This window comes from Meles meles, chromosome 7 (genome assembly GCF_922984935.1).
Source record: "Meles meles chromosome 7, mMelMel3.1 paternal haplotype, whole genome shotgun sequence".
Lineage (NCBI taxonomy): Eukaryota > Metazoa > Chordata > Mammalia > Carnivora > Mustelidae > Meles > Meles meles.
This window is the reverse complement of record NC_060072.1, coordinates 52,650,725-52,661,903: the sequence shown is the minus strand read 5'-3', so window position 1 is coordinate 52,661,903 and position 11,179 is coordinate 52,650,725. Positions and strand designations below refer to the sequence as shown.

At 44.2% G+C, this 11,179-nt stretch overlaps 1 protein-coding gene across 1 annotated transcript; it reads left to right on the top strand.

Moving 5' to 3' along the window:
• Positions 1–4,312: 4,312 nt before the first annotated feature.
• Positions 4,313–9,197, top strand: DPPA3 (developmental pluripotency associated 3). Its single transcript, XM_046010950.1, has 4 exons — positions 4,313–4,397; positions 6,967–7,232; positions 7,866–7,901; positions 9,087–9,197. Exons 1-4 carry the CDS (start codon positions 4,313–4,315, stop codon positions 9,195–9,197), a joined length of 498 nt encoding a protein of 165 aa, XP_045866906.1.
• The last annotated feature ends 1,982 nt before the right edge of the window (positions 9,198–11,179 follow it).

The window sequence follows — 11,179 nt, the reverse complement described above, 5'->3', positions numbered from 1 at the left end:
GGAGGGGGTGGGGTGAGGGGACAGAGGGAGAGTGAGGACCTTGAGATCATGACTTGAGCCAAAACCAACAAGAGTCGGACGCTAAACCGACTGTGCCACTCAGGCACCCCTTCATTCGGGTTCTTATCAGTGTTCCCTTGTCTTGGAGATGAAGATGTTCCTTTCTCGCCGATGTAGGAAGGGTACCTCTCAGCTTAAAATATTCAATAGGCCAAGAGGTCATATTTTAGGGTAGTGTGTAGTGAAGTCTATCAACTGTAGATTCCTTAACTTGGGAATTAAGATCCATCTAGACTGTATCCTATTCCCAAAAAATAAAATTCAATGGTGTAAATTTTAAAGATCTTATTGGTTTTATTCAATGATTCATTGACTGGGCAGCATCCAACCTAGCAGATAGAAAGGAATTATAAAGAGCTATACAAGAAAGGAGGTTTTATAGGCAGAAGGGAGCAGGCGTAAGGAAAGCTGTACTAGGCAAAAAAGGCAGATTGCTTATTTGTAAGGGTACTTTCCTTTAGGGAAGGGCAGTCTTTGGGCAGATTACCCTCCTAGTGCTGGATCAGGAGGCTCCTGATGGACTGGTTTCAGATTTCATTTCTGGGAGAGCCAAAAAAACTGTAATTACAGGGGCGCCTGGGTGGCTCGGTGGGTTAAAGCCTCCACCTTCGGTTTGGGTCATGATCCCGGGATCCTGGGATCCATCCCCGAGCCCCGCATCGGGCTCTCTGCTCTGCGGGGAGCCTGCTTCCCCCTTCCCCTCTCTCTGCCCGCCTCTCAGGCTACTTGTGATCTCTGTCTGTCAAATAAATAAATAAATCTTAAAAAAAAAACTGTAATTACATGAACTATCAGTGGAGTTTGGCGAGAGCAACTCCATGGGTGGCTTGTTGTTATTGTTTTTTAATTTGCTTTTATTTATTGGCTGACCTATTTATTTTAGAGAGAAAGAAAGCAAGAGCAGGGGGAGAGGCAGAGGGAGAAGCAGGCTCCCCACCAGAGCAGGGACCCCACACGGGGCTCAATCCCAGGACTCCAGGATTATGACCTGAGCCAAAGGCAGACACCCAACCGACTGAGCCACCCAGGTGCCCCGTTTTCTTGTTTTTAACATTCTGAATCCATGTTTACCCCATCCCTTTTGCTCTGCTTTTTTGCTGTGCACCTGAAATAGAATGAACAAAACTGAGAGATATGAGCTTTTTAACATGGTCTATGAGCAGCTTCTTCTCTTTCATGACCTTACAAGTATTTACCTGGTAGGGCTCTGCTATCAAGAATCTATCCTGGTGATGACATTTTTGAGAAACTGCGTGTCTGAGAATGTTCCACACTTGCTCAATGGTTTGACTAACTACAGAATCCTAGGTTGGAAAGCATTTTCCTTCAGATTTGGAAGGTGTTTCTCCACTATCCTCTAGCAGTCAATGTTTTGAGGAATCTGAGCCATTATGTTTCTGATTTTATTTTGTTTTATTTTTTAAGATTAGTTATTTGACCGAGAGAGACACAGCAAGAGAGGGAACACAGCAGGGGGAGTGGGAGAGAGAGAAGCAGGCTTCCCGCCAAGCAGGAAGCCCAATGTGGGGCTCGATCCCAGGACCCCAGGATCATGACCTGAGCCAAAGGCAGACGCCCAACGACTGAGCCACCCAGGTGCCCCTATGTTTCTGATTTTAAATTCTCATCTTATATTTTCTCTATTTTACATCTGTTTGTGATTCCACTTTACTTATTAAGGGAATATCTTTGGTTTTTATCTTCAAACCATTTTTTTTTTGTTTTAATATCATGTCTAATTTCCAGGTACTCTTTTTGTTGTTGTTTTCCTTATTATTTATTTAGTTTTAAAGATTTTATTTATTTATTTGACAGACAGAGATCACAAGTAGGCAGAGAGGCAGAGAGAGAGAGAGAGAGGAGGAAGCAGGCTCCCTGCTAAGCAGAGAGACCGATTAGGGGCTCGATTCAGGACCCTGGGGTCATGACCTGAACCGAAGGTAGAGGCTTTAACCCACTGAGCCACACAGGTGCCTGTTTTCCTTCTTTAAAAGGGGTATCTTATTTGTTTCAAAAAATATTAGGTATGATCTCTTATCTCTGGAGAAATTAAGTATAATTTTTTTTTCCATTTTATTTATTTTTCTCAGCGTAACAGTATTCATTGTTTTTGCACAACACCCAGTGCTCCATGCAAAACGTGCCCTCCCTATTACCCACCACCTGTTCCCCCAACCTCCCACCCCTGACCCTTCAAAACCCTCAGGTTGTTTTTCAGAGTCCATAGTGTCTTATGGTTCGCCTCCCCTCCCCAACGTCCATAGCCCCCTCCCCCCTCCCAATCCCACCTCCCCCCCAGCAAAAGTATAATTTTTTGATGTGTTCTTTTACAGTCTGGGTTGTTTTGGTTTTTGTTTTCCGGTTGCTTCATTCTGTTTGACTTTTTACCTCATCTTTCATACTATAAAGAAAAAAACATGTTACTTAGAAAGATGTTATAACTTTTAAAGGTTTTTAAAATCTGATCTTTTTAAGCCTTGGTGGTGGTGGGGGGGGTGTGTTTCCCCAACTACCCTGCGTCTCCTATTTTTGGCATTCTGTTGGCTCAGCTTCTGTCCTGTTAAAGCAAACCGCTTCTCCATCATCCACACCCTCCCATAGGAATGGTTCTCTCTAAACCTAGATTTTTTTTTCTTAAAGATTTTATTTATTTATTTGACAGACAGAGATCACAAGTAGTCAGAGAGGCAGGCAGAGAGAGAAACAAGCAGGCTCCCTGCTGAGCAGAGAGCGGGATTTGGGGCTCAATCCCAGCACCCTGAGATTATGACCTGAGCCGAAGGCAGAGGTTTTAACCCACTGAGCCACTCAGGCGTCCCTAAACCTGGATTTTTTGAGCGAGAGTCTATGCCAGCCCTTTTCACTTTATTACTTCTTTATCTTACACCTCCTGCCATCTGATCTTTGCCCTCATATCTCCCACAGAATTCTGAGACTGTTGTGGAGCAGGCATTGGGGGCAAAGCGGCAACCGGGGTTATGATCAACATCAATCGGTGCTTCTTAAACTGTGGCATGAGCAGAATCACCTGGGAGTCCTGCGAAACAGCTGGGAGAGTCTTTGATTCAGCGGATCTGGGTTGGAGCTCAGGGCTAAAAAAATCATATCCAACAAGTTACCAACGCCCGTGGACGCTGCCTGTCCACAGGCCGTATTTTTAAAGAACCACTTGAATAAAGTATTGTAACGTAACGTGTATTTGTGGCTGTTTTTCATCTCCTGCAAAATATTTATCAGAACTTTGACTTTTGCTTTTTAGTAAAAACAAGCAAGATGGTGTTTGAGTATTTTCTCCTGATTTCCAGCTAAAGCTGGTAGAGGGGAAGCTGCACATTAAATACGCGATGGGAAAAACTTGTATGGGGAAGGCGGGGACTCATTCTCCACCTCCGGCAGAAAATCAGCACTTCATATTGGTGCTCATTTCCAGAGTTCAGAACAAGTATTCAAGTGAGGGTGGGAATTTATAAATTTAGTTAATTTCAGCTGCTCACAAATGTTAAATGCAATTCAATTAATAGTCTAGAAAACAATGTAAAATTACAGATCCAAAGCACACATCCATAACATATCAAGCTATTAAGGTGTTTATAGCAGACACTTTATTTCTCCTCTCCGTTCCCTTACTAGCATCCACGGGTTTAAGAAGTCAGGCAAGCAGAATTTTTGAGGAAATTTTCTCAGTTAATTTAACTGGGAGTTAATCAGCAGTTGCGTGGGTGGGAGGGGAATCGCACTTCATCTCTCTGCACTAGAACACCGGAGTGGGGGAGACGGGGACGGGAGTTGGGGGGGTAGCCCAGTTCACAAACCAGGAACCATTTCCAGAAGTCTGGAATAAACTGACTTTCAAGGCAACCTTAAGTGAGATACAACCACAGATGTTCCTTTAAAATTTTCCGCCTACGTGGCAGAGAGTATGATTGTTTTAATGTGGTGCAGATGAAGCATTACCCTATTAGTCCGCTAATAGGACTAAGCCCACTCACCTTATCCCTTTAACCATTAGCATTTACATTAAAATAGGCTGGCTGATTGGCTTATCTGTTGTTTTAAAAGGAAACCGGATGAAAACTTTGGGTTTGATTTTTCTCTTGCCGCTTAGCCGTTTGGTGAAGTTTGGGTTTTTCTGTCTCTTTCTGGGCTGTGAAGTTCTTGCCAGGCTACTTTGCAGCAAGTTGGGTCCTGAGCATCACCTCCCACCGGACCCCAAAGATCTAGGAGGAGCCTCGGTCTGTCAGTAGGCTTACCAATGGATTCGCCAGAGCAGCTTTATCCAACCTGGGCTCCAGGATCATCTCAGACGCCCAATGAAGAGGATTCCCAGGAAAGCTCAGGTAAGCCCGACGGCACTCTTTCTGACGACAGAGGGTTTGGGAGCGAAGAGGTTGCCTGCCTTCTTAAATTGACTTCAGTCTTTTAAAGAGAAATGCAGAAAAGGGAACCCCTTCCAGACAGGAGGTCCAAGGTTGTGTAGGTCTCCCCAGTGAAGAAACTCAGGAGGAGGGGAAATTGGGAAAGGGGTGTTGAGAACTGCATGGTTTACTTATTATTTACGTTCAGGAACACTTGGAATGTTTTCAGCCCAGTTTCTGGGGAAGACCTGTCAGAATTCTCCTAGGTCGTGCTTCAAAATGTCTGCCTACCAGAAATGGCAGAAAGGAACAAAATACAATAAACCCAAACTCTGATTTAACCTAAAGTTTTTCTTCATCTCACCAACCTTTCCCAGATTGGTTTTCCAGCTAAATTTACCCTTTAAGAATGTTAAACAGGGAAATGGCTTTTCAGAGGAAATTGAAGGAAGGGGAACACTTAAAGCCATGAATGTGCTCTCTATAATGTAAATTAGTGGGACATTTTAGAGGGCGTTCTTAGGAACAGTGCTCCAGAAATACTGTCAATTAGGTCCTCTCCTGGCTTCTTCTTGTAGCAGAACTTATTTCTGGGAGCTGTACCCAATCCCAGGCTTAGCCACGGAGAACCACTCAGTGTCTTTGAAATCTTACTGTACCCTGATGAATGGGTAGGCCTGAGCCAGTCCTCACTGGGCAGCTACAAAGCTGGGTGGGAAGCTTGCTGATACTTGATAATTCGTCAGCATCCCCTCCCCAGCCCAGACCTGCCTCCTCCCATCTTTGAGGAAAGAACCTGGGTAGATATGTACAAGGGGGAAATTAACGAAAAGAGGATATCTGTGTAATTCGGTCTTTGCTTTTCCTCCAGTCTGCCTTAGTACATGACGGTTCCCAGCTAGGGATCATTATTTATATGTGCACAAGTCCCTAGAAGTCAAATGGATCCTGACTCTTACTGAGTGCTTACTGAGTGCTTTCACAGGGAAAATGAACGTTAACTGCTATGAGAGTGAATGGGGTATGCATAATGGCTTAGATTGAAGAGGTGAGTGCCTGATTTTGGAGTTGGAGTGGAGAGGTTTTGTACGGTGAAAAGGTTGGATGTAAGTGAAGAGGGTAACAGTTTAGCTTCTTAATTCCGGTTGTTGTTGTTGTTTAAGGTTTTATTTACTTGTCAGAGACAAGGAAGGGGAGTGGCAGGCTCCTGGCAAAGGAGGGAGCCCGTGTGGGACTCGACGATGGGATTATGACCTGACCTGAGCCAAAGGCAGATGCTTAACTAACTGAGCCACCCAGGGGTCCCAAGGAGAGACACTTGTATGTGGGGTTTGTGTGTTTCATGAGCCTGTACCTGCCCCCCCCACCCCGCTGACGAAACTTAAAGAGGTTTAGAATTGTTACCAAGTGCTGAAACTTGTTTACTGATTTTTGATTTGCCTTAGTGCTTTGCGTGTCTCTTCTCTTCTGTTACAAATTAACAAAAGTGAAAATGGGAAAACTACAAATACCTGATTACTCTCCCATGTTTTTCCCGTTGGAATCATATATTTAGGTACCTGTTGACCCTGTGGGGGAAAAATCTAACCTTTACAACTACCAACAACAGGAGGAGCAGGGAAAAAATTTTTAAAGAACTGTTTCCCATCAGAGTGGATTTTTTTAAGGTTTTATTTATTTTTAGAGGGAGAGGGACAGACTCCAGTCTGAGCAAGCTGAGGGCTGAACCTAAAGGGGCTGATCTCATGACCCTAAGATCATGAGATCAAGACCTGAGGTGACATTCATTTGGCAACTTAACTGACTGAGCCACCCAGCTGTCCCCCATCATCATGGATTCTTTCTAGGATTTTATTCACTTGACAAAGCACAAGCAGGGAGACCAACAGGCAGAGGCAGAGGGAGAAGCAGGCTCCCCGATGAGCAGGGAGCCCCATGCGGGGCTTGATTCCAGGACCTTGGGATCATGACCTGAGCTGAAGGCAGATACTTCTATAAATTTTTTTAAAGATTTATTTATTTGACAGAGATCACAAGTAGGCAGAGAGGCAGGCAGGCAGGCAGAGAGAGGGGAGGAAGCAGGCTCCCTGCTGAGCAGAGAGCCCGATGCGGGGCTTGATACCAGGACCCTGAGATCGTGACCTGAGTCGAAGGCAGAGGCTTTAACCTTACACTGAGCCACCCAGGCACCCCTATAATTTTTTTTTTTTTAAGATTTTACTTATTTGAGAGAGAAGGAGTGAGAGAACATGAGAGAGGAGAAGGTCAGAGGGAGAAGCAGACTCCCCATGAAGGCAGATAGTTAACCAACTGAGCCACCCAGACGTCCTATCAGTAGTGGATTCTTCAGCATGTTCTCCAGTGTACAGTCTGACCACATTCAGCATCTTAGACAGGCACTGTAGTTGATGCACTAGATGTGATCTTCCTTCTTGAAGAATGTCCCATTGTGGAGCTGTGGAGGAGCAGACCTCCCTCGAGCATGAGACAAGTGACTTCTGAATGATGCAGTGCATTCTATAATGGATCTTAACTTCTTCTTTTCTTACAGGTGCCTCTCAAACGATCTCTGAAGTATTAACCAAGAACCTGGGTAAATTGACCCTAGACTCTAGTATCGTCCTCCCTTCCCCTCTGCCAGAGTATCCATCTCAGCAGCCAGGCAGAGAGAGGAAACCACAGGGGCTAGTGGAGCGTATCCTCAGCAGCAGTGGGAGGAGGACTGGAGTGAGGACCTTGTTAACAGCCCGGAAGGAAAGGATGGCAAGGATGATTCGAATGATTCAGTACCAGCGCTACCTAAACCCGGGGTCTCAGGTAGGCTTGTGGGATCTGGGCAGACAGTGCTGCCCCACCTGGTGCTCAACAGCCATTAAGAATGATGCCCGGGGTACCTGGGTGGCTCAGTGGGTTAAAGCCTCTGCCTTCAGCTCAGGTCATTGTCCCAGGGTCCTGGGATCGAGCCCCACATTGGGCTCTCTGTTTGGCAGGGAGCCTGCTTCCTCCTCTCTCTCTGCCTGCCTCTCTGCCTACTTACTACGATCTTTGTCAAATAAGTAAATGAAATCTTAAAAAAAAAAAAAAAAAAAAAATGGTGCCCAACGGGAAGCCTGGGGGCTCAGTCTGTTAAATCTCTGCCTTCGGCTCAGGTCATGAACCCAGGGTCTTCAGACTGAGTCCCACATCAGGCTCCCTGATCAGTGGGAAGCCTGCTTTCCCCTCTGCCTGCTGCTCCCTCCTCTTGTGCAACCTTGTTCTCTTGTCCCTGCAAATCTCTTAAATTAATGATGAGCAGCAGTCACTCAAAACTATACTGATGAGCGCAGGGTGTGAATAGAGCACTTGCATTTTCAGGATTGTCCAACAATTGATGGTAGATGTATAATGTTAGTAATCCAGCCTTTTTGATGGTTTTTGAATAAATATATATGTATTTTCCCCCCCATAAAGCTTCAAAAAGATCTACAGCAGAAGGAAACGGAGGAGGTAAAATAAGATTTTCTCACGCTATACATGTGGGTGGCTGTCTGGTTTCTGGTTTTTGTATTCGGTTTTTTGTTTGTTTGTTTTTTGAGAGGAGAAAAGGTGAATGGATTTGGACCTTCTGAATCGGAGAACTCTGGAGAAATCTGTTTGTGTTTTGTAATTCTTTAGTTCTATTTTTTTCCTTTTTTCTTAGAGCAGTTTTAGATTAACGGCAAAGCAGAGCAGAAGGTTGAACCTTCCATGTATCTCCTGAACAGTGCCCACCTCTAGAACATTCCATGCCATGATGAATTTGTACAGCTGATGAACCTACAGGGACCCACGATCACCTCAAGTCTGTTATTTACGTTAGGTTTAACCCTTGGTGGTACATTTGTACTTGATTTCAAGTGTTGTCAAAAACATGGTCATGAAGATAATCTGTAGTAAGAGCAGACAACCCCAAGTACTGGGTCCAGTTACTTTGAAGGGATTCAGAGAATGACACAAGGATACATTTTTTACTGGTTGACAATCAGATGTTCCCATCACAAAACGATCCACAGTCTGGCATTCTTTGGTACCCATACATTTCAGTCCTGCCTCTTGGCCTCTAAAAATGTGTATTCCAAAGGCTATCTTAGGGGGGTGCCTGAGTGGCTCAGTTGGTGAAGCGTCCAACTCTTTTTTTTTAATAAACATATAATAGCCCCAGTCTGTGAATCGCCAGGTTTGCACACTTCACAGCACTCAACATAGCACATACCCTCCCCAGTGTCCATAACCCCACCACCTTCTCCCAATCTCCCTCCCCCCAGCAACCCTGTTTATTTCGTGAGATTAACTAAGAGTCTGTTAGGTTTTTCTCCCTCCTGATCCCATCTTGTTTCATTTATTCTTTTCCTCCCCCCCTCCCCCAAACCTACCACATTGCCTCTCCACTTCCTCCTATCAGGAAGATCATATGATAGTTGTCTTTCTCGGATTGACTTATTTGAAGCGCCCAACTCTTGATCTCAGTGCTGGTCTTGATCTTGGGGTGAGTTCAAGCTCTGAGTTGATCTCCGTGCTCCACTGGAGTCCAATTAAAAGGTTATCATAATAACCAAGCCTGGATTTGAGGGTGGTTACATCTCATGGTGCAGTTAATCCATTTTATTTAAATTATTAATGCCGTTAAATTCATTTCATTTCATTTCTTCTCAGGGTGAAACAAGAGTGGAAAGATTCAGATGTCGCTGTCATTATTGCCTGTATCATAAAGATCTTGCTGAGGAAACCACCATGGAGAATAATTATGACGTGGAGCCAATGTAAACAGACTTTTATTCTTGAACTATTTCTTTTTGCTAGTGGTTTTAGGATCATTTTGCAGCAGCTTTGAAGTCTGCTCTATGTTAGGGCAAACTAATATTTTGATAATCTGATGTTATAAGGGGTTTTTTTTAATATCTTTTTTTTTCTTTTACACCGTGATGCCAGTAATTTGTGAGGAATCCTGTAGTTTGCATTTGGATGACTTCAGTATACTTGCGCCTTTTGATTTGACCTAAGGAAGCACTAATAGGTTTTGAATGTTGCCTGTGTGTTTGAGAGACCTGAAGTCATTTAAGATAAGATCTAATATCAAAAATTGGAAGCCAAGTAACTTGTGCAGTAGGAATACAAGAAAACTCTGGGTGGTTTGGTTAGAGCAAAATTAGGGTGAGTAAATACGCTAGATTTTCTGGTTTTCTGACATTGTAATAAAATTTTTTTGTTGTGCTCTTTCAGTTTTCAGTAGGAAGTGTGTGTGTAGAGGATCTTATTAAAATTGAGTTATTTGAATATCTGTTAATGAGTCTTTTTTTTTTTTTAACTCATTTTTGCTATGTGCTAAATGAACAAGAGTTCTTACGACATTGCTAGCATGTCTAGCATTACCGGCATTCTAATGTGTGGTGATGTCCTACTGGAAAGGGAGCTGATACTCTTGGGTAAGGTTGGAAAGCAAGGAGACAGATACTGGGTGGCCTGGGTGGCTCAGTAGGTTAAAGTGTCTTCTCTGGCTTAGGTCATGATCTTGGGGTCCTGGGATCGACCCCCCCCCCACATCAGGCTCCCTGCTCAGTGGGGAATCTTTCTCCCTCTACCCTACCCCCTGCTCGTGATCTCTCTTGCTCTTTCAAATCTTTTAAAAGACAGATTCTTGTACATACCACCTTCTGGAAGAGCTCTTAAACTGGAAGGGAGATAGAGGTGAAGTAGTGTTCAAAGTGTTCCATGCGGAGGAGAAGCAACTGGAGACCTGGGTGCAGAACTAAATCCCATAAGTACATAGGTATGGAGCCATAATCTGTTGGTCCTCGGAATGGGGTGGAGGCAGAAACAGCTTGAACTTGAAGACTGGTTGCAACAAATGGAAAGGGTAATGGGTGATGTTGGCAGGAGGATATTAAATACTGGCCTCTGCTCACTACCAAAGTAGGTCTTAAGAGGTTACTCTACTTAGGTCTAGTCTAGCTGTCCTAGTTTATTTAACATGGATAAGTTGTGGGAAGGCTTGAAGTTTCATTAAGCTTGCAACAAAATTCGGCGGCGTATACTTTTCATGGAAAACCTATTCAGGGGGGCGCCTGGGTGGCTCAGTGGATTAAGCCGCTGCCTTCGGCTCAGGTCATGATCTCAGGGTCCTGGGATCGAGCCCCGCATCGGGCTCTCTGCTCCGCAGGGAGCCTGCTTCCTCCTCTCTCTCTGCCTGCCTCTCTGCCTACTTGTGATCTCTCTCTCTCACTGTCAAATAAATAAAATAAAAAATCTTTAAAAAAAAAAAAAAAGTAAACCTATTCAAGACCGCACAAAAGTGGCTGAGAGATGGAAGTCACTTTCTGCACTTCAAATACTGTATTATATAGCTCTTCACCATCTTTCCTTTTGAGTTCTTTCTCAGGTGTTCTGAGACACGGGGCCCCTGACGTGGGGCTTGATGGTAGACCCCTGGAATCATGACTTAAGGCACCCCTAAAAAATTCTTCTAGAATTCAACATGGAGCTCACACTCAGCCCCTGAGATCAAGAGTTGCTCGTTCTACTGACTGAGCCAGGCTGGTGTCTACATTTTTATTTTTAACTTAGGAAAATTCCCAAGATTAGGCCAGTAAGTCTTATGTATTTCGCTTAGGTATTAGCTATGCTTAACACCTTTTTTTTTTTTTTTTTAAGATTTTATTTATTTATTTGACACAGAGATCATAAGTAGGTGGAGAGGCAGGCAGAGAGAGAGAGAGAGAGAGAGAGAGGAGGAAGGCAGGCTCCCTGCT

Coding starts and splice junctions, on each gene's coding strand:
- DPPA3 (XM_046010950.1), top strand. CDS start 4,313: ATGGATTCGCCAGAGCAGCTTTATCCAACCTGGGCTCCAGGATCATCT. Junction 7,233..7,865: donor ACCTAAACCCGGGGTCTCAG/GTAGGCTTGTGG, acceptor CCCCCCATAAAG/CTTCAAAAAGATCTACAGCA. Junction 7,902..9,086: donor AGCAGAAGGAAACGGAGGAG/GTAAAATAAGAT, acceptor ATTTCTTCTCAG/GGTGAAACAAGAGTGGAAAG.